Raw genomic sequence first — 24527 nt, 5'->3', positions numbered from 1 at the left:
TAGATAGATAGATAGATAGATAGATAGATAGATAGATAGAACGATAGAACGATAGATAGATAGATAGATAGATAGATAGATAGATAGATAGATAGATAGACAGATAGATAGATAGATAGATAGATAGATAGATAGATAGATAGATAGAAAGAACGATAGATAGATAGATAGATAGATAGATAGATAGATAGATAGATAGATAGATGGATGGATGGATGGATGGATGGATGGATGGATGGATGGATGGATGGATGGATGGATAGATAGATAGATAGATAGATAGATAGATAGATAGATAGATAGATGGATAGATGGCATGTAAAGTGTTCCAGTGATGCTCTCATTATAACTGTATTAGAGGAATGTGATGATGGGAGGGGGCGTGGCCAACAGACTCCATCCGTTCATTGATAGATTTATTAGTATATAAGCACCGATCAGACTCTCTAAGGGTCACACACTCGGTCCAGTCTCACTGCTGGAGTCCCAGGACACACACAGGACACACACAGGACACACACTCGGTCCAGTCTCACTGCTGGAGTCCCAGGACAGTCACAATGCGCGCTCTGCTTCCAGCTTTTCTCCTGCCTCTGCTTCTGCATTCATGCAGCGCTGCAGGTGAGTTTCATTACCGACTGCATCATCATCATTCATATTCAAGCTTCTTCACTGATCCACAGGGCTTGATATAAATAAGGACATTTCATGGGACAAAGCACTGATCAGAATGAACTTAAACCTCATATTTCATTTATTTATAAGTAATGTGCATAATTTAAAGGTGAGCAGACTGACTCCTGTGTGACATTGACATGTATAGAGATTTACATTCAGGCTATTCGTAAACAGTTTCTTAGTCAATTGTTTTATGCATAAAACACTGTCACTGATTAATACCTAACAATAATAACTTTGGTAATTTCAGTAAAGCCTCGAGCTTTTCAAAAGTACACACGCATGATGTTTTCTAACGGTTTTCATTTTATTCATTTTGAATATCCACAACTTAGAATAACCACATAATTTCATCCCAAACCAAAAATAAAATTGACCCCATTCATTAATGCGCAAAGCTTGTCTTTAGTTATTTGGAATAGTCTAACTTTTTGTAATTCTCAGTAAATATTTAGTTGATTCAAACGCTCTCTCACCTATATGCAGACTGTCAGGTGGTTATTTATCTTATACATTTAGAAAAACCTCGAAAGAAAAGTCCGTCATCGGAAAACAATGAATAGTTCCTGCGCGCTGGCTGGTTTCCCGGAGGAAGGAGCATCTTTATTCTTTATTTCTGCTCAAGGACACTCGGTGTGTTCCCGTTCCTTGTGTAGGAGGAGCGCGTGAGATCCTGAAGGCGTCCGGACTGTTTGCCAACGAGTGAAGCTCTGACACACCTGCGAATCACAGCCTTTCTATGACTATCAGAAAGCTAGACTTTTTAAAGGAACATTGAAATTGTCGCCAGAGGACACATTTGGGTTGCGCGTAATTAACCTCATTACGCGCAACCCAAATGTGTCCTCTGGCGACAATTGTACAGTAAGCTTCGCAAAACGCACAGTTTTTAGTGACATGAAATGTAAATTAACAATGAAGTGATAATGACAGAAGTTATGGTTCGGTTTTCAGAAGCAAAATTCTATGGTTACTCCCACAGACGAATGCGATTAACGTTACGCGTCTATTTCCCGCCAGGTGAAAACGCGCGCTCATCGTTTGTGGTTAATGAAACGTAAAAACGACGTAAAACGAGCAACAGAAATGATGCATAAAGAATATATTTGGAAAAATTAAGTCACTCTCAAAAAAATGCCTCAGTGTTAGATTACTCAATTTCAAAGCAAGTGTCAATTATTGTGAATAATCGACACAAATGCCTCTGGATTAAAGATGTTAAAACATAATCTCTTGTTTAGATGTTAGACTTCCTGCTCACTATAGCATCTAAAGACATTTCTAAACACTGACGCTTTGAAACAGTGTATTGTGAAAGCATACATGACTTGACACTCTTCAAAACAATGTGGAGTGTTGAAATTGAAGACTGATTGATTGATATTGTGTGACTTTGTGTTTGTGCTTAGTTGATATTAATGTGATTACAACACATTGAAAATGATGATGTTGGTGAAGAGGAAAGATCCGACAGCATTTGATATAATTTGCATAACATTCTGATGTCATAAGTGTGACTGCAGTGTCCATATATACTTTCTAGGGCACATGAATGTATGCCAATAACAAGTCAAAAGGCTCAAGGTCTCCATACAAGAGCTAAAATTAGACAAGTGCATAGAACATGCAAACAAACAAACACTTTAATCTTCTTCATATCACCATTATTATCTTATTATCAATCACTTATTAATGTTGTGAAGAGGTTAAAGAGCCAGGACTGAAAGGTCTTCTTCATTGTTGATTCATTAACTATTGTGCTCTTGATCAACACATTATCACAGCTTCAGTCCCTGTGGAGGAACCCGAGGTTAAGTGGACTGTAAATGACTTTTCATTAAAGCATCTGTAACTAAATGGCACCTTAAGTGCAACTAATGAAGCCAAGAGGAATATTTACATGCTGGAATGAAGAGTAGCCTCGAACATTGTGGACCGAAACCAAAATAAAAAGAGAATGAAATCAATGAAATAACTATTTGCAAACAGTATTCTTATTTCAAAATACACACTCTTTGCGTCTATAATCATACGTGAAAACGTCTCTGTTTAAAGTCTGTGAATTACATGAATTAGGCTACGGAAATGTTAGCCTATATTTTCTAATTGAAATGGCTAAACTTGCCCAAGAATGTTTAGTAGCTTGTATCATAAATATCATGAAACATATTTAATAACATCATTTATCCTATCATAAAACAATTGTCAGATATTCAAAGGGACAGTTCACCCAAAATGTTTAATACTGTCATCATTTACTCAAGCTGTTCCAAATCTGCATGAATTTATTTCTTCTATAGAATACAAAAGAAGATATTTTGTGAAGAATATGGGTAACCAAACAGTTGATGGACTTACATAGTAAGGAAAAAAATATATCATGGAAGTCAATGGAGCCCATCAACTGTTTGATTAACCATATTCTTTAAAATATAATATTCTTTTGTGTTCAACAGAAGAAAGAAATTCATAAATGATGACAGAATTTTAATTTTTGGGTAAACTATCCCTTTAATGTTTACTTAGATTTTACCTCACACTATTTCACCGCTAAAACGGAGCGAATGCATCATGTGAACAGTAAAGCCCCTCCTTCCTTGATTTGATTGGCCCTTTCAGTCATTCTGACATTGATGAGTGCTGTCAAAAAAACTAAATGGAAAAGTGACTGATCTGAAATATTCTTCAAGTAGCCTAACCTTCTGACACAAGAAATGCTTTACAAATAAGCTAATAATAATTAGACTCAGAATGACACACACACACACACACACACACACACAAGGAACACACAAGGAATTTGTCTTGGTGAAAGAAACTTCCAGAGCAGAAGAGTAGCCTACAGACATACATAGGGATAAGGCAGTAAAAATGGAATATAACACAATAATAAAAGAAAAGACAGTAACATTATACAAAAGATGCATTAATAAAAATATAGAAAATAAACAATAGATGGATAAAAAAAAAACATTTTGGAATGTTTCTCTGTCAAAATGCATTATGAGATTGTCTTAACCACAACAGAGACACGATGCTGACTTATAAAGTGGGCAGTTCACTATGGTGAAGGTGTTCAGTCAGTATGAGCTAACCTCAGCAAACAGAAGCCTGAACGCAGACATACCAAACGGCTTCACATATTTGCCTGTACAGTAAGTGGCAAAATGCCAGATCAGGTAAAACTCAATCTTGCTGTCTAAATAAGGAAACTCTCTTTCTGTAACTAGCAAATTTTGAAACCTTTTCCGTGTTCAGATGGTATTTACGCGCGCGCGCACACACACACACACACACACCGATCGAGTGTGTGACTCACAGCAGATAATATCACGGCAGGAATTGTGTTTTGGTTTACGTGCATGAAACCGTATTTTCTTAGCTTTGTGTTTATTCCACGACTGCAGCGTCGAGTCTTTGGCATTACATGTTACTTTGTTTCTCGTGCGGCTCTGAAGATCAAAAGCTGTGTGTTCATTCATATCAGCCAGGTATTGTTCTCAATCTCCACTGACCGCACGCTTATGATAGCCCACACCAATGATACTTGCTCGTTTCAATCCAAACAACGTCATCTTTATACAGACTGTTTCAATGCAGCTTCACCGTGATAAACTGGAAAATGACAGAATCAATGATGCAAACTTCATTAAAGCTACAATATGTATTTTGTTTATTTTTTTGCCGCTAGCGGTCGCTAACCTCTTACAATAACAAAGGCGTTGGTTGATGACGCATAAGCGGAATTATGGAACTTGTCATCATTCTGAAGGATCTAATAATGTTTATGGATGAGTGAATACATTGATGTTTTTGACATGACTGTGGAATGAAGCAGGGCGCGAGTGCTAATGAGAGACAGATCTCAGCGCCACAGCGAGTCCCGCGGATATAAAGGAATAAGGACATTTCATTCTACCGAACTAACTTACCCGCTAGTGCTGAATAATACTCACACAGGGCAGTTTAATAGACGAATGAAACTAGTGAGGGAACGCAGCTCTGTTTCACTTGCTCGACACTATCACACTAAACTGCATTTGAGTGTGTTAAAGTTATAATGTTATTCTGTGTTAGTTTGTCTGTATGAGACTAGCAGTGAGCGAGATCAACATTAGAATAACACACTGATCATATTCTAACATTTCATCATATTGAGCTATATAACACTGATTAGTTTAATGTACATTTGCGCGTCTCTGTCAAGTGGAAGTTAGCCGCGGACGCTAGCTCTCGGCATCTCGAAAACGTCATGATATTGATCCTCGTTTTAGTTCTCCTTTTGTCCCAAAGTCTGCTTGCCATGATCCATAATGTTTGAATGAAACAACAACAGCGCGAACGTGACGCTAGACGTAACGCAGTTGTCCACGTCTGTCGCCATGGTTACTACGGCAGTATGAGTGGAAACCAGGGATAACGCGGATATTACGTCATTGACAGGCGACAAGTGAACCGGGACGAGCCATTATTTAAAATTGGAATTTCTCTGAAATTAATATCTTTTGGGATATTGTAAGTACACAACTGCAGGAAATATATCACACTGTGCAAGTGATTTTTGAATATTTTATTACAAAAGTCTTACATATTGTAGCTTTAAGGCTCAATGCAACAGTGCGCATCAATCTATATGAGTTAATGAAATGATTCACCTAACAAACTACACTGAGTTGGAGAAACAGCATTAACACACATTTTTAGGTTGATTTGTGGCCCTGGAACTAATTAATCTTGTCTCAGTTAAAATCAACAGCTAGTATAGCACATCAAATTTAAATTGAATGAATAAGATATAACTTGTTCCCAAAAGACCAAAAACCACAATAAAGTCAATGCATTAAATACGATTACAAAAACAAATTGCAAAAATTCCGCAATTTTAAGTTGTAAAGAACTCATCAAAATAAGGTTTGCAACTTAAAAGGTTTAATTAAATCAACAAATTTTTATTTTTGACTTTTTTTTAACACTAAACATTCTTAAATTAAAATACATTTACAATCAGGCAAAATGATGATAGACATTAAACCAGCATTATGCTTAAAACAAACAACAACAAAAATTGCCAAAGGGGTAAAAAAAAACAACAACTTAACTTAAAGGGAAAACAAGATTATTTTTCTGACCCTACTTTTCTTTCTTGTCTTAAGCATAAATTCACTTAATTTTCATGCTTTTTTTCAGAAAATAGGACTTGTTATCTTGTGTTAAACATTTTTTAGAAAACAAGACAAGAATACAGAGGAAGAAACTCCCTTTTTGCATTTATTCAAGTAGTTGTTGCAGGTCCTCTAAATGTGAAAGTTGAACATATGCAATGTTTATAAGTTGACGAATAAGCATGAAAGTTTTCTCTTTCAAGAGGATGCTACTGTGAGGGAAATGACTTCATCTGCATCACACAATGGGAGATGATAAACACGGGTGTGTTTTGATCACAGTCTTACGCTGATGTCCTCACATTCCTGGCCTCATGTGGAGAAACTGGGATGCTTTGGCTTTCGCTGCTTGTTCACACGTTGGGTTTGTTTGTGAGCCCGATTATCATGTGCCCGCAGAAGGAAACGGCATCACAGATGAGGTAGAAAGACCTGCCGGCGGTGCCAATTCACTGGCACTTCCTTCACCTTCCAATCTGTGGGACCGAACTTAGAAAGAACAACCCGACCCATTCGTCTCAATGCCGTGCGTGTTTTTCATGAATATTTGATTTCGGAGATAGGGTCAAAATATTTGTTCCACCACCAAGGTGGAGTCGTGCGTCTCCATTGTGAAATATTAATAAAATAATAAGAAGAATGTGACCCTTGCGATGCTATGAGCAGATAACAGAGGACAGATAGAGAGATTTGTGTCTTTCCAGCTCTCAAACAATAGAAAAGCAATTCCTGTGTATCAGAAGCGATTGAATGGCGGAGAATAACAGCTAATGGATCGGAGACGTGGGAACAGCTCTTTGTTTGTGAGGGAGAAAACCAAACAAGCTAACAATCGAGGACGAGTTTAATAAACATGAAATGATGAAGTTGATTGACACTGTGACTGAAAACAAGTTTTGTGCCAAACATGTGAACTATATTAAGCTTGATGAGGCTTTGTGAAAATGATCAGAAACAGTTAAAGGTATATTTTAAGTATGAAAAATTAATACCTAAATAGGAACATAGTAGTATACTTAAAGTGCAAAAGTAACATATAAATAGTAAAACTATTAGTATGATATTAAATAATCTTAAAGAAAACAAGTACTTGCAGTATAAACCTACTAAACTGAGAGTACACTTAAAAAAGTGTAATTTTATAAACTAAAAAAGTATTTAACTAGTAAACTATCAGTATACCTATAAGTTCACTTGTAGTATAGTTATACTTTTACACTTAAAAGTATACTTTTCTACACAAAAAAGTGGGACAATTACAAATACACTGTAAAAAATATTTTCATGATTTGTTATCACAACATTTTATCTTTTGTCAAATCAACTTAGATAATTAATTTGGTTCCCATAACACAATATTTTGAGTTTCTATTTATTAAACCAATCTCCTTTGTTGTATTAACTCAATTTTTTTTTATTTCAATGAACTCACAATTTTAAGGCAACCAGGTAACTTACCTTTAAGTTAAACCAACAATACTTTTATACAGTGTAGTACATTGACATTAGTATCTTTAAGTATGCTTAAATATAGCCCACTTAAAATGTACTAAAGTATATTGTAAGAAAAACTGATGTAGACGTCTTTTCTTACAATATCAAAAATGCTAGTACAGTTAAAGGTATATTTTAAGTATAAAAATTAATACCTTAATAGGAACATAGTAGTATACTTAAAGTGCAAAAGTAACATAAATAGTAAAACTATTAGTATGATATTAAGTTATCTTAAAGAAAACAAGTACTTGCAGTATAAACCTACTAAACTGAGAGTACTTAGAAATAATTTTATAAAGTAAAAAAATATTTAACTAGTAAACTATCAGTATACCTATAAGTTCACTTGGAGTATAGTTATACTTTTACACTTAAAAGTATACTTTTCTGCACAAAAAAGTGGGACAATTACAAATACACTGTAAAAAATATTTTCATGATTTGTTATCACAACATTTTATCTTTTGTCAAATCAACTTAGATAATTAATTTGGTTCCCATAACACAATATTTTGAGTTTCTATTTATTAAACCAATCTCCTTTGTTGTATTAACTCAATTTTTTATTGAGTTTTTATTGAGAGTGAGTTTTATTAACTCACAATTTTAAGGCCTCAACTTACCTTTTTAAGTTAAGCCGACAATACTTTTATACAGTGTAGTACGTTGACATTAGTATCTTTAAGTATGCTTAAATATAGCCCACTTAAACCTTACTAAAGTATTGTAAGAAAAAATGATGTGGACGTCGAAGTTTATTACACGAAGCACCTTGGGTTCACCAATTGATGATGCATTTGCTCAGGATGTGATCAGCCCAAATGGTGAAGAAACAATATAACTTGACTTCCTTCATCTCTATGATAATTAAGCCATTTTGGGGATGAGCTCATTCTAAAATATATTTTGGAGTGGAATCTGGGTCGAGGCAGACTACAATTTCTTACAATATCTAATAAAATGAGCTTGAAGTATACTTCTTTTTTGTAAGGGTCTTTAAAGAGGTGTGGATGGCTATTATCTATTTCAGATTCTATTTCAGAGGCCTCATTCATATGTGGAAATAAATCAGATATAAATCGGATATGTGCCAATGCGACTGTCATGTAAATTAGGCGACGTCTTCGCAGTTTAATTACGAGAGAAACCCCGACGCGCTTCTGCAAAGGGACCATCCGAAACTTTGTGTAGTCGTAGGAGAGGAATGTGGACAAACGTTGACACACAACATATCGAAGGTTGGGGGCTTGCTCATTCTAAAATTTCGGACCCACTGCTTCCCGTTAAAGCCCGCCACAATACGCTCCCACCAGTCCTGAGATATGCACACTGCTGATTAAATTAACAGGACACTTCACCTAACCTTATTTTATTTCATTTTTATTTGATAGACTCAATTTAGTCTTTACTGCAAAATAATAATAATAATAAATAAAACATTTTAGTTTGAAATTTGGTATTTCATTATTTTGATTAGGGTTACACATAATGACCCTGTTAAGCTGAATAGTTGAACTAAATGACATTTGAATAGCACTATAACATCATAAATAATAAAAAAAAAGATCTCTTTTATGCCTAAGATTGTGTGTGCAAAGAATCTATTATTATATGCAAACAAAAGAGGTCATAATTTAGCAAACTGTTTAGAATAGCACAGCAACACAATCATAAGACATTCATGTCAGCTGCTCATGACAGCTGAAAAAGAAAGGCAGGCCAAAAAGGCAAGAATGCTGAAAGTAAGGGTGCGATTGATCTGGCACTGATCGTTATCAGCCGATAGGGGTTAAAGCAAAAAAAAAAAATCTTTTGACTGAAAAATTTTCCTTGACCAAACCCCATTCCTCGTCACACACCCAGTTTAAGAGCAGTTTTCGTCCTCCTCCGCCTCATAATCATGGTGATGTTTGGCGATCTTCGCATATATTGCAGAGCTCAATCATATTTTGCATTTGTCCATCTGTGCAAGATAATTTAACCCTTTTAAACATGCGTGATGTTTCAGATGGTATGGCAAGTGTAAACACATGAATCGGATATGGGTGACAATTGAAAGAACGTGTAAACGGACGGTCCAAAAATCGGATATAGGCAACAAATCAGAATTGGGCATCAAGACCTGCAGTGGAAACGAGGCCAGAGAGATCTCAAAAGTGTCTCGAATATATTCTCAAATTTGCCAAGTTATCAACGTCTGCTTTCAAAGCTCAGATCTCAATATGATCTCAAACATTTCTTATCCAGTGATCGGAGCGCCTTCACTTGTGTTACTCTTACTGGATGACATTAATTGACTCGTTTCTCCCATAAGAAACTTTCGGAGAATCACTACATCATCTAAGACTCAGAAGTTAAACAAATGAGAACCAAGTGCAATTTCCAAGCAATAACATTTGGGTCATCAGTGACATTTCTCTTTAATTCCTAAAATAACAGGATCTCATTGAGAGGGAAAAGGAGATGTAGGGTCATGAAATCAAGTCACGACTGAGTCGCCAGATAGACTTCAAAACATCCCGTTCGTTATTTCTGAATGAGTCCATGAAGATAGTTGTCTTATTATATAACAATTCTCATAACAGTTTAATATAATCTGTGTTCATTGTGAGCGACCGGGAGAGGTTTTCCTGTTGGACGAGACAATAGAATGAAGTCATAAGAACTAGTTTAATACGCTAATAAACAAAAGTTTGGAATAATTCAGATTTGTTTGTGTTTTTGAAAGAAGTATCTTCTGCTCTTACAAAAACACAGTCAAAACAGTAATACTGTGAAATATTATTACAATTTAAAATAACTGTTTTCTATTTGAAAATATTTCAAATTGAATTTACTCAATTATTATTGGTGCTCAATTATTAATAATAGTTCTTATTATCAATGTTAAAAACAGTTTTTGCTCCTTCATATTTTTTGGGGAACAAAATTCAGGATTCTTTGATGAACAGAAAGTTAAAAAGAGCAGCATTTATTTGAAATCGAATATTTTGTAACATTATAAATGTCTTTACTGTCACTTTTAAAACTACTTAAATGATTAGTTCACCTTCAAAATATTTTTTGCTGATAATTTACTCATCCCGATGTCCTCCAAGATATCCATGTCTTTCTTTCTTCAGTCGTAAAGAAATGAAGGTTTTTGAGGAAAACATTCCCGGATTTTTCTACACAGAATGGACTTCAATGGCAACCAACTATACCAATGTTCACAGAAGGTCCAAATGTCCGTCTCAATGCAGCTTCAAAGTCTCGACACGATCCCAGTCGAGAAATAAGAGTCTTATCTCGCGAAACGATCGGCCATTTTCTTAAAAAAAGAAAATACTTTATAACCACAAATGCTCGTCGTGTATCATCTCTGAGATGCGCCATGCATTGCGTCATCATGTTGGAAAGGTCACACGTCACGTCATCTATCTAAGTTATTTGTCTGTGTTCTCCGGTTCAGAAAGGAGGGAAGGGCGGAAAACTCCATCTCATTTTCTCCTCCAACTTCAAAATCGTCTGACATCTTTGTTTTAATTTATTTTTATAATACTTTTTTTTTTTACCTTTCCAACATGATGACGTAATACGTGGCACATCTCAGAGATGGTACAAGACGGGCATTTGTGGTTAAAAAGTATATATATATAATTTTGTTTTTAAAAAATGGCCGATCGTTTCACCAGATAAGACTCTTATTTCTCGACTGGGATCGTGTCGAGACTTTGAAGCTGCATTGAGACGGACATTTGAACCTTCTTTGAACATTGGAATAGTTGGTTGCCACTGAAGTCCATTCTGTGTAGAAAAATCCTGGAATGTTTTCCTCAAAAACCTTCATTTCTTTACGACTGAAGAAAGAAAGACATGGATATCTTGGATGACATCGGGGTGAGTAAACTATCAGCAAAAATCTTTTTGAAGGTGAACTAATCCTTTAATGCATCCTTGCTGAATTAAATTATGTCCATGGTCCACACAAATATTGAGCAACAACAAGTTTTTTCAACATTGATATTAATAATAAATGTTTCTTGAGCATCAAATCATCATAATAATTATGATTTCTGAAGGATCATGTTACACTGAAGACTGGAGTAATGATGCTGAAAATTCAGCTTTGATCACTGGAATAAATTACACTTTACTATATATTCACATAGAAAACTGCTGTTTTAAATTGTAATAATATTTCACAATTTTACTGTATTTTTAATCAAATGGAGCCTTGGTGAGCAGAAGAGACTTAATTCTTTCAAAAACATTTTTAAAAATACAAAAACTGATTCCAAACTCCAATCATTGCAGCACAAATGCCCAGAGGATCAAAATACAAATGCAAAAAAAAAAAAAAAGAGAACAAAAATCTAAATAAAGCATTTTAATGAACTAACTAATCCTTTCTCCTCATCCAGACTGGTGCTACCAGACGCAGGACAGGTGTGATTCCCACTGTAAAGGTGAGTTTCTGGAGAAACACCAGTCTCTTAATGTGCCGTTTCTAGACACGTCACTCTAAACTAAAAACTAATAATCTAACGCAGCGTCTCTGTGTTGTTCTCAGGACCAGACAAATGGAGGGATGTGAACCCAGAATGTGGGAAAACCAGACAGTCACCGATCAATATAGTGACGAAGAAAACCAAGCTGGACGAGAGACTGACGCCGTTCAAGTTCACCGGTTACCAGGAAGTATTCGAGAGCACCATGAAGAACAACGGCCACTCGGGTCAGAAAACACACACCTCACAGCTCATGACTGATGAACAGCACGCAGATCAAACCACTTCTGTTACACTTTAGTCAACTCATTCAGTGTTCAGTGAAGCAACAGTGCGCCACATTTTACGATCTATGTTTTGGTCATGCATCTGATTATCATCAGTTTTTGATGTGCATGCTTTATACCATTGTTTAAAAAACTAAACTTAAATATATTGCCAACACAGCTAAAAATTATTTGCTTACTTAGTATTTTTGTGTTGTTTTTCATTTCAGATATCTAAAATTACTTTAATCAAGATGCATTCACTTGAGAAGGAAAATGTCAGACTAGTTTTTTACTACTTTAAACTACTTTAATTTTTCTTAAGTCTGCACTGACATATATATATATATATATATATATATATATATATATATATATATATATATATATATATATATATATATCTGTCAGTGCAGACTTAAGAAAAATAAACTTGATTCATATATATATTTTCTTTTTTTTTTTTTTTTTTCAAGCATAAACTTAATTTTTTTTTGTTTTTTTAAAAACAAGACTTACTATCTTAAGTAATTTTTCTTCTCAAGTAAATCTATCGTGATTTAAGAATGTTTAGATATTTAACTGGAAAACAAAAACACTGAGCAAGAAAATATTTTTTTTGCAGTGAACACAGACATGTTTATTTTGTATTTAAAGTAACAAAAAAAAAACAAAAAAATCTCAGATATGTGTTAGTGAAGGTTACTTTTAAAAGTAATGCGTTACAGTATTGCGTTACTCCCTAAAAGTAACACATTTTTAAGCCCTATTCAGATGGGATTAGCTTCACAAGGGTGGATGGAGTAATGTAATTTTACCACAGGACGTCTATAATATTAATGGGCAATTCGCACGGGGTAAGATATCTCAGTAAACTAGCAGAAGTGGGAGAGTAACTCGATTTACACACCGCCGTCACTCCTGTCCTCGTGTGTGTGTTACGCTGCTTCCTGATATCACGTGCACAAACACACATAACCTATATTTAGATATATAAAACAGTTATGTCCGGTCAAATGATGTATTAATGAACTTCAGATTGGATTGTGTTGGTAATAGGCTCTTACCTAACGCTAAAAGATGTTTCTAACAAGTGCTTTCGATCTTCTTTCTTGATCTGAATGGTGTGTGTGAAACACTTGAGTTTTGCCACAGACTCGTCCCAGCGTCTAGAACACAACTGATGCTTCTTCAAGCGTCTCCATACTTTAAAAAACGCGGAAAACTACTTTTAAACAGGAAATGACGGAATATATACGTGCATATTTACAGCGGGTCTATTCGCACGGGATTAGTATTACCTGAGGTCATTTTTCCAGACCTTTTTACTGAAGGTAAAAGTCGCCGTAATCTTTCCTGACATTGTCCGTGATGATCACTGAGATGCACATTCAGACCGGACTAAAATCACAGAGAAGCTCTGGTGATTATTACTTTACCCCGACTCTCCATGTTACACTAGTCCCGTCCGAATAGGGCTTTAGTTACTTTTTAAGGAAAGTAATACGTTACGTTACTTTTCCTCACCTGGGCTTGGCTAGCTTGTGTGTTTTTTAGTAACAAAAAAAAGTTCAGTTTTTGGAAGAATAGGATGCAGGAGAAGAAAGTTGTGTCTGTGTTTGTATCAGCAGAAATGTGCATCTTTACTCAAACACTAAAATCTCTGTCGTAGTAATAACTTACTGTCTTTTCCACCTCAGTTCAGGTCAGTATTCCCATCAAAGCCACCGTGTCTGGAGGAAACCTGGGAGAAACGTACAAGGCTGTGCAGTTTCACCTTCACTGGGGTTCAGATGGAGGGCCTGGATCTGAACACACCATCGACGGAGAGCAGTATCCAATGGAGGTGCGACATACTGTTGCGACTAAATCACAAATAAACTTCGGTTTTTAGCATACACAAGGGGTACAGTGTGTGTGACGCAAATTTAGACACTAGAATGGGCTAGTATGTGCGCCGCCTGATTTTTGCGCATTGAATTTGTTTTGCATCAGTTGCATAAGGTGGAAACAAAAACAAAAAATATATATATATATATTTGGTAACACTTTATTTTACAGTGTCTTTGTTACATGTACTTACCATAGTATTAAGAGTAAATTATGAATAATTACATGCATCCAAATCTTGATCCTACCCTAACCCTATAGTTAGTACATGTAGTTGCTTAATATTACTCAGTACTTAAATATATAATTACACTGTAACAATGACACCTTAAAATAAAGTGTAACCATATATTTCTTTAACTGATACAAATCTAAAATCTACCACCGTTAAAACACTGGTGGTAAAGAAAAACACCATCACGATAACACACACCACTACAATAATGCAATATAAGAAGCAACATTTATTTCAGTGAAAAGCCCATTCGTTGTGACAGGCCACACAGATGTTTCATGGCATGTCAATTTACATTTTTTTTGTTTTTTTTTATACAGTAAATTCTATGATTATGTTTTTTCCCCCCAAAAAAACCCTGTTAATTTAACAGTACTTTACTGAAACATCCCATTAGATCGATTACAGCATTTCACTGAATAGAATAGGGTAATGTACTGTTAACCAATTAAAGAGGTTTTAACCAGGATTTTTAGGGAACATTTACACGACAACAATGTATTAAAAAAACGGAAAAGTTATTGCATTTTGCATTTTTTTTGCGAATAGGCTACAGCATTAAAAAGTTTAACGCATAAAAAGTTTTCCATTTTTAATTGAAAACGGTGTCGTGTAAACGGCCCCATAGCCTTTTATTAATAATTTCCCCGCCACTGACGGAATTGTATGGCTTTCCGTGTTTTCACTGTTATACAATAGGGGGCGCTATTACACAACTTCTGAAAGAGTGCACAATCTCCAAATCATCCGGTGAAAAAAGAGCAGAAACAAGCAATAAAAGCATTGCTTATGCACGTTGTTGTCTTTAAAACAAATTCTCAGCTTTGTTCAAAAAGTTGCTCTTTTATGAATCTTATCTCACATTTAAGTGTTGATTAAAAATAAATGCATAAAGCTCAAATAAAACGGTTATTTTGGTTTAAAAGCAGACGCTCTGTTCTTTTTTTTTTGTAATATATTGCATGTTCGGATATTCATACAACAAAATATTCTGGGAGACATTACATTTTTGTGAAAATTGACAGTGTCTGGCAATTTTTTCTTTTTTTAACGCTGACGGGGAAAGAGTTAAAAAACGGAAAACTTATTAATGCAAACTTTTGAAAACGGGTTTCAAATTGCACGTTTTTTAAAACTTATACTGTTAACAAAAACGTGAATTTGTGAAAATGGTGACATGCGTATCACGTGTTCAGTCTGTGGGTGCGTAGTTTCTCGTTACATCGCCATCTACTGGCCTGGCATGAATAATACAGTGTTTTTAGTCGTTTTTGTGGATCCGTGTGAACAGCGCGAAAAACACAAAGGAAAAACGTTTTCATTTTTAGTACATCCTCATGTAAACGTATCCTAAATTGTTAGAATTACGATACATTTTTACAGTGATTAATTATTATAAATAAATGGCATTATTTATTCTCTCACCAGCTGCATATTGTGCACATGAAAGACAAATACAACAGAATTGAAGATGCACTCAAAGATCGTTCTGGAATCGCTGTGTTGGGATTCTTCTACGAGGTTTGATACGCACGTGCTTTAAAATGCAGAGTTTGCTAAGAGAATTTGAAATGATTTTGAATTTATAAGATGAAAAACCTCAATAACGTCAGCTCTATCCGGCAGGAGTCAAGCAGCTCAAACAAAAAGTACGACCTCTTCACAACCTCCCTGCGCAACGTCCAGAACACAAGTAAGTTCTGAACAAACACTTCTGAAATATTACAGGAATATTTGTGACCCTGGACCTTTTTTAGATTGAGATTTATACATCTCCTGAAATCTGAATAAATAAGCTTTCCATTGATGTTAGGTTTGTTAGGATAGGACAATATTTGGTCGAGATACAACTATTGTAAATCTGGAATCTGAGGATGCAAAAAAAACGAAACATTGAGAAAATCTCCTTTAAAGTTGTTCATTTATGTTCACGATTGTGATGCAGTCACTCACAAAAATACATGTTTTATATATTTACGGTTGGAAATTTACAAAACTAGTGCAAAATGCCCGTCCAAAATCAGTTTTTGTGTGTGTTTTTAGTAATTGTTGGTTTGGTGTGTTTGAGTGCTCATTGTTACAATTACACAGCAAAAGTTCAGTGACATTTTTATTTGTGCATGGTAAAAAGCACACAGTGAACTCCGAGAAAATGCTATGTTTGAGCAAACAGTTTGTGAATAGGCAACTACAAATGATGCCCGTGAAAGAGACTGTGAACGCATTGAATAGGATATGTTTAGTTGGTGAATAGCATAGGCTACTATTAAGCAGTAGCGATAACGTTAAGCGCACCAGAATGAAATATAATATTCAGAAGTAAACAGCAGAGCTGACTTACAGACTCAGTTAACATCCACAAATGAATAAGCACATCAATTCAGGGAGCAGTGCAAAGTGCCCGTGCAAAATAAGTTGGTGTTTATTTTTAAACCACAACCTTCTTGGGGCATCTTTTACCGATATATTTAACAATATCTTTTGCATTTCTAATCCAAACAACGTCAAACTTGGCACTGCACTTACTCGTGCCCATAGCAAGACACCTGTCGAGTTTGAAATCCATCGGACTAACGGTTCGAGAGATATGCGAATAACAGACAGACTGACAGACAGACAGACAGAAAGACGTTTCTGTAATTTATAGATAGATATCTTCATGGAACATGATCTGTACTTAATATCCTAATGATTTTTGGCATAAAAGAAAAATGGATAATTTTTACCCATACAATGTATTGTTGGCTATTGCCACAAATATACCCGTGTGACTCGTGACTGGTTTTGTGGTCCAGGGTCACATTTCATCTGTGGCATGCTGTCGATTAGCACAGACAATCATTTTGACTTGGTTTAAATATGTGCACTTTATATTTATACTCGTGCATTCATTTCCATGCTCCCTCTTTCATCGCTGTAAATGCATAATATAAACAACAAAAGAACAATGATGTGGCACAACGTCGTCAGAATAAATATATCCTGGAATATTCTCTTAAAAGTGAGTAATCTGCTCAATGTTCAACTAGTTTGCGGTGTGTCGGTTTAATGTTCAGAATCTCAGTCAGTTATTAGTAGTTTGACTTCCGCTGTGACACTTTCAAAACATTGATCTGTTTGTTTGAGCCAATTATGACTCAACCAATGACGCGAGTTTAAGGGACAATATAAAGATTTGTAAATGATTGTTATCTTTATTTTTCATTATATAGTTCCGTTTGATGCTGTTAGTGGCACAGAAACCACACACTTCACCTTCAGATCAACAGTTGTCGATCAATTTTTTTTAATTTTTTTTTATTAATATGTAATACCTAGAAGAAAAAACTATCTACATGGAAACTTTCCACATACAGTCATGGTCAGGATTATTGGCACTCTTGGTAAATATGATCAAAGGAGGCTATGAAAATAAACCTATCCAGGCTTGACTTCTTGTTTCACGGGAGTATAAATATGAGGAAACTCAGGGCAAAATTCTCTTAATCATCCATCACAACGAGTAAAACCAAAGAATATAGTTCTGAGAAAGATTGTTGAGCTTCACAAAATAGAAAGTGGCTGTAAGAGAATAGCTAAAGCATTGAAAATTACCATTTCCACCATCAGGGTCTTAATTAAGAAGTTCTAATCAACTAAGATTGAAGATCGTGTGATTAATGCATGGTGAGGAAGATAGTTCGAGTGGCCAAAGAGACTCCAAGGATCACAGATGGAGATTTGCAGAAATTAGTTGAGTCTTGGGGTCCGAAACCCTCATAAAAAATATCAAACAGCACCTATATCTCCTCATGTTGTTTAGGAGAGTTTCAGGAAAAATCCTTTGCTCTCAACTCCAGCATATTCAGTAGTCCGACACGATTGGACCTTCAAATGGGACTGGGTTTTATGGTCAGATGAAACTAACAAAAAAAGAGCTTGTTGGCAGTAAACACTCAATATGGGTTTGGTTTGAACAGGGATAAAGATTGAACAGGGATAAAAAAATTGTCCTAGTCCACTTCACGTTCACATAGGTATTTTCACACCAAACCTAAATCACACAGGGATACATTCACAACCTGATCGGTTCGCTTTTATTACATATATTTCACGAACTTCCAGAACAATGCTGTGTTCTGGGCTAAATGCCCTCATTGTATGTGCATTGTATATACCATATGATGGTATTTTGACCAGCTGATAACTCCTGAAGAGCTTATAAAATGAGTCAAAACAGCGTCAGGAATCCCTCAGTCACACACAAAAGAAGATCTGCTGCGAGGAGACGCGGTTCTGATGCCTGAACTGAACTGTGATGGGCAACATCACGACTATGATGAGGAAAAAACAGGTGTGCTTGAGCCTTCTGTCCTTTTTAGGGGTGCATCTTGTGACATCATGTCCTGTTTTTGGTTTATTTACATGTCTTTGGTTTGTGTTGCGTTCATATTTTATTCGAACCGCACCACAGTTAGTTCGGAAGTGGAGCGAGTCCCATCTTTTCAGCGTCTTGTTTCGGCGCACCATGGTTTGGATGGCAGCGTTCACACTTATTCAAATGAACCGCATAAAGGGCCCTATCTTGCACCCAGTGTAATTGACTTTGTACACGGACGCATGTATCATTCCTATTTTGCACCAGACGCACAGCGGACTTTTCCATCCACAGACGCACGTTCCGGCGCAAATGTTCCCTGGTGCTATTTTGCAGTTTCAGAAAACAATTCCGCCACTGACCAGGAGAAACCTCGTCTAAAGTCAGTGGCGCATTATTCAGATGCTATTTTAAGGGCGCATGCTTGGCCATAATGTAGCATGTGTACAACGCGCATCACTTTGATTCTCTACTCTACACAGAAGCAGCAGTTTTCATTTTTGCAAACCATACATAATTACAAGGAAAAATATTCCACACGAGGGAAATCATTGTGTTGTCCATGAAGATGTGAAAAAATAGGCATAAATCTAGCTTACACATTTACCCAAATTATCATACGCCTGTTTAACCGAAGCTAATTTAGGTGTTTCTCCATCCCCAATGTCACTTCTCTGTGTTTTACGGCCCTGACGAGAACGTCGGTCTCCTCGGCTGTGAACCGCTCCTGGCAAATCCGCCGTTATAATAGCAATCCGCCATGGAACAAGCGCGCCTGCTCTTAAAGGGAATGTGAGATGACGCTCTGATTGGTTTATTTCACGTTACGCCCAAACCACACCTATGAATAATGAAGCGACTTCAGACCAACACATTTTAGATTTGCGTCGGGACCCGAGACCCTCCCACAAAGTTACTTGCGTTTCACGTTTGATACTTGCGTTTCAGATCGTTAAAATAGGGCCCTAAATGAACAATCGCACCAGAGTTCGCTTTAATCCAACAAAACATGCCAAGTGTGAACACACCGTAAAAGTAGTGGGACAATTTTTCTGCTGGAGGTCCTGGACTTCTTATTCAGATACATGGCATCATGGATTCTAGCAAATACAAACATATAAACTTTACAGCCTCTTCTAGAAATCTTATAATGGGCCGTGGTTGGATCTTCCATCAGGACAATGATCCAAAACAAACATCAAAATCAACACAACAATCCCCAAACCTGAACCCTGTAGAAAACCGAAGAGGAGAGTGTATCAACATGGACTTGGGAATCTGAAGGATCTGGAGAGATTCTCTATCGAGGAATGATGATCTCCAAACTCTTTTCATTATAGAAGAAGAATCAGAGCTGTTATCTTGGCAAAAGGAAGTAGCAAAAAGTATTGAATAAAAGGGCGCCATTAATTGTGGCCAATGTGTATTAGAGAAAAACATATATTTCATAATGAGATTTCCCCCCATTTTCAATTGTTAAACTTCAATGAAAGGTTAGATCTTTGAGATTGTCAAAAGGATTTACAATGCAGATTTATTTTCACAGGCTCCTTTAATCATATTTGCCAAGGGTGCCAATAATTCTGACCAGGACTGTATATTTTGCATTGTTTTCCAGGATAGCAAATAATAATGACTACAAACTAAAGAGATGCAGGTCAGTGTAATGAAAAACGCCGCCGCCAAAACACAGCACATCGGTTAAAGACATCCGTCTAGTGTGTGTTTACATTGGAAAACAATGGAAAAGTAGTGCAGAGAAAGGCAAAACTGTCTTCTATGTGAATGAACAGCCTCAAAAGTGAACTCGCTCTGAATAACTCTTTTTGTTTTGAACAGATGGAAACACGACCCTTCGCAAGATCTCTCTGAATCAGCTCATTCTGTCTGAGGGGAACATGACGAACTATTACCGGTACGACGGGTCCCTGACCACACCGGGCTGCACCGAGGCTGTGGTGTGGACGGTGTTCGAGAACCCCATTCCCCTCGACAGAGAACAGGTACGACACGCTGGCTTCACATGCGATCGGGAATACTAGGTTGCCTAGTTTTAAAAAATTCAACTCGTACAATTTTAGTCGTTTCTGAGTTGGATGGACAATCAAATTTAAACATTGCGGAGGAGAGAACTAGAGACTGTTTAGTTGTGTTCATATTTTGGGAACACTTTACAATAAGGTATCACTAGTTAGCATTAGTTAACATGAAATAATAATGAACTGCACTTCTACAGCATTTATTAATCTTTGTTAATGTCAATTTCAACGTTTACTAATACATTATTAAAATCTAAAGTTTTATTTGTTTACATTAGTTAATGCACTGTTAACTAACAATGAACAGCTGGATTTTTATGAACTATTTTTATTTTTTTTATTTTTTTTATTAACTAACATTATTGTACAGTCCTGTATTTATGTAGACACTACAGGTCAAAAGTTTGGAATAATTAAGATTTTTTAATGTTTTTGAAAGAAATCTCTTCTGCTCACCAAGACTGCATTTATTTGATCAAAAATACAGTGGAAATTGTGAAATATTATTACAGTCTTAACTGTTTTCTATGTGAATATAGATATACATATATATAATACATATTGTAAACTGTATTTTTTTTTCTTTTTTCTGTGATTAAAGCTGAATTTTCAGCATCATTACTCCAGTCTTCAGTGTCACATGATCCTTCAGAAATCATTCTAATATGATTTGCAGCTGGAGAAACAGTTATGATTATTATCAATATTGAAAACAGTTGTGCTGCTTCATATTTTTGAGGAAACCGTAGTACATTTTAATTTTCTAGATTCTTTGATGAATAGAAAGTTCAAGAGAACAGCATTTTGTAACATTATAAAAAACGTCTTTACTTTTTTTGATAAATTTAATGCATCCTTGCTGAGTAAAAGCATTCATTTCATATTTGTTTGTAAATCTTAATAACTCCCACCCTTTGAATGGTGGTTGGTATCCACAAAAATATGAAGCAGCAGAATATTACTGTTTTTACTGTATTTATGATCAAATAAAAGCAGCCTTGGTGAGCAGAGGCTTTTCAAAAACATTAAAAAAATCTGAATCATTTCAAACCTTTGACAGGTAGAGTATAAATAAATATCATATCGTATGTATTTTACACAGCAAGAATAGTATTTATTTTTCCGAAACCTCAGAATCGACAGCAAGTTGACAATCTAGATACTGTGGTGAATTATACAATTGCACAGGTAATTTTTATATGGTTTATATTTCATTCAAAATCCACTGGGTATTGGCTAAATATCTGAATAGGCAAGAATGAACATTGTATCCCCCATATTGTTCACCCATACGCAAAAAAATCTCTTGATTCCGACTTGAATTTTGCAAAACAAGTTAATGCTCTGGTGAAAACTAGTTTCTACAACCTAAGATTAATTGCTGAGATAAAACCTATGCCCTCACTTAGATTTGATCATCCCTTTAATGGTTACCCATCAGATATCGGATCAACTTCATTTTTTTTTTACATTTTAACTGATCTCGCTCCCTCTTATCTGTCAGATCTTGTTATTCTACTCCAGCCAGTAAAGAATCTGAGATCGGACGATAAAGTTTTGCTTCAGGTGCCGAAAAGGCGATCATGCCCAGATTATGGAATAACTTGCATCCAGTTATTCTTATAAATTTCATATATATATCCAGTTATTATAACTTGCTCCATCCGCTCTGCCCCCACTATGAATGCTTTTAAAATGACTTTGAAGAAGCACTTTTACATCTTAGCTTTAGAGTCTGACCCAGGAGAGAACTAAATTATGTTGTTGTGTTTGTATTGTCTTTGTTTGGTTTTCTTAATTCACTTTGGGCGGCACTTGTTGCAGTAGAAATGTGCATCATTAGAAAATAAACGAATAAACTAAGAACTAAGAAGTGTAATTACGACGGGCCAGTTCACCCCAAAAAAATTAACATGGTTTTAAACCTGTATGACTATCTTTGATTATTATTATTATCTTCATTAAAATCAAATGTTGTGATAATTTATGAAATAGCATGAGAGCATTTAAAGGGCCAGTGCACCCTAAAAAATGAACATGGTCTTAATTGATTATGATTTGACTTTTTTAACTTTAGTTAGTGTGTAATGTTGCTGTTTGAGCATAAACAACATCTGCAAAGTTACAACGCTCAAAGTTCAAAGCAAAGGGAGATATTTGCTTTTAAAGAAATCGCTTTTTAAGGACTACAACAAACGGCTGGTAGAGACTACACCACATTCCTCCCGGGTTAGTGACATCACCAACCCTAGAATTTACATAAACCCCGCCCCCTGAACACTAGTTATAGATTATCAAGACAGAATATGCTAATCAATGACTAGAAGATAACTACACATCAGCTTCATAAATTCATCAACTAACCATTCAGAAATGTCCTGTTGCTTCTACATGTTGTCACATCTTCTTGAGTCTCTCCATCATTGTCTGACTCCGGTTTGAACATAAAAGGCTAAAAGTTTTTGAAATTTTCAGTGTGTGTCTGTGTGAGCTCAAGCTCTTGAAGCTCCGCCCCCTGTGCTGGGAGCAGCAGCTCATTTGCATTTAAAGGGCCACACCCTCAAAAAGTGACAATTTTAACATGCTATATAAAAATATCTGTGGGGTATTTTGAGCTAAAACTTCACACACACACTCTGGGGACATCAGAGACTAATTTTACATCTTGTGAAAAGGGCATTATACCACCCCTTTAAAGTTGTATGACTATCTTTGATTATTATTATTATCTTCATACAGCTTCGGGCGTTTTCCACCCTGAAGTTTCATGATGGGACGCAAATGGTGAAAACCTTCAGACCCGTTCAGCCTCGTAACGGGCGTGTGGTGTATCGGTCCAGTGGACCAGCGTTCACGGTCAGCGTCGTTCTTCTCTTGGCCTCCATCAGCACAACGCTCGGCCTGTCCCGTCTCTACTAGAGATAACCGACCCGTTACCTGCACAACTAACACAATGAGTTCTCATCCAATCAACGGACCAGCAGGATCAAACCACAGAGTCACGGCGTCTCAAACGCTGCCGACTCAATAAAACCACAAACAACCACTTCTACAGGAGTAGTTAGTGTAGAAACGATGGACTGCATGAGTAGAGTGACCATTAGACGTTTGCTCATAGCTATCAATAGGAACTGGACTAAAGCCTCGGATCCTCTGTGAAGGTCTGACGGGTGATAAATGCATGACCTTTATCTATTATAGACATCTGCCAAGACACATGCATATGCACACGTACACACACACACACACACACACACACACACACACGCGGCTATATTTATGATGCCGGAAGGCTTTGATGTGATATGCTGGAGATGTGCATTACAAATAAACACAACGATGATCAGCACATTTCAAGAGAGGTCAAGGGTAAAAGGTCACAGAGCCTCAAACACACAACTTTACATTTACTTGGATTGAATTTATACATTTTTAGGGCGTTTTTACACTCGAGTTGAAAAGAATCAAACAAATCATAGGACTGAAATATACATGTTTTATTTAAATAATGTGTGTGTATGTATGTATGTATGTATGTATGTATATACATACACACACACACATATATATACATATATGTGTGTGTGTTATATATGTATATATATATATATATATATATATATATATATATATATATATATATGTATATATACATATATTTATACACACATAAACAGCAAGTTAAATTACTCCATATACATATATTTATTATATCATGATATATATCTTAAATTTTGCGTATATATATACACACATATACAAGTTTTTTTTTTTTTTTTTTTAAAGGGACCAGTGTTTGTTTGGAGTATTTACATGTAAAATGACATTTTACCTTTCAGACCCCTAAAAATGAAGTGTGAAAACACCCCAAAGTCACTTTACAAAAAGGAACCAAGTACTTTGGCATTTCTAA

At 35.8% G+C, this 24527-nt stretch overlaps 1 protein-coding gene across 1 annotated transcript; it reads left to right on the top strand.

The window, feature by feature from the left end:
* Positions 1–443: 443 nt before the first annotated feature.
* Positions 444–24118, top strand: ca4a (carbonic anhydrase IV a). The gene is made up of 8 exons (XM_079871876.1): positions 444–621; positions 11741–11785; positions 11890–12054; positions 13794–13939; positions 15647–15739; positions 15845–15911; positions 20415–20578; positions 23354–24118. The coding sequence occupies exons 1-8, from the start codon at positions 561–563 to the stop codon at positions 23531–23533; spliced, it is 921 nt and encodes a 306-aa protein (XP_079728002.1). The 5' UTR covers positions 444–560; the 3' UTR covers positions 23534–24118.
* Positions 24119–24527: the final 409 nt, after the last annotated feature.

This window comes from Squalius cephalus (assembly GCF_949319135.1).
Source record: "Squalius cephalus genome assembly, chromosome: 5".
Taxonomy (NCBI): Eukaryota; Metazoa; Chordata; class Actinopteri; order Cypriniformes; family Leuciscidae; genus Squalius; species Squalius cephalus.
The sequence above is the reverse complement of the archived record's forward strand: the minus strand, read 5'-3'. Positions and strand labels throughout refer to the sequence as shown.

Bases quoted from the DNA above. Each gene is read 5' to 3' on its own strand.
- ca4a (XM_079871876.1), top strand. From the start codon at position 561: ATGCGCGCTCTGCTTCCAGCTTTTCTCCTGCCTCTGCTTCTGCATTCA. The intron at 11,786-11,889 runs GTGAGTTTCTGG...TGTTGTTCTCAG, and splicing joins GTGTGATTCCCACTGTAAAG to GACCAGACAAATGGAGGGAT. The intron at 15,912-20,414 runs GTAAGTTCTGAA...TGTTTTGAACAG, and splicing joins GCGCAACGTCCAGAACACAA to ATGGAAACACGACCCTTCGC.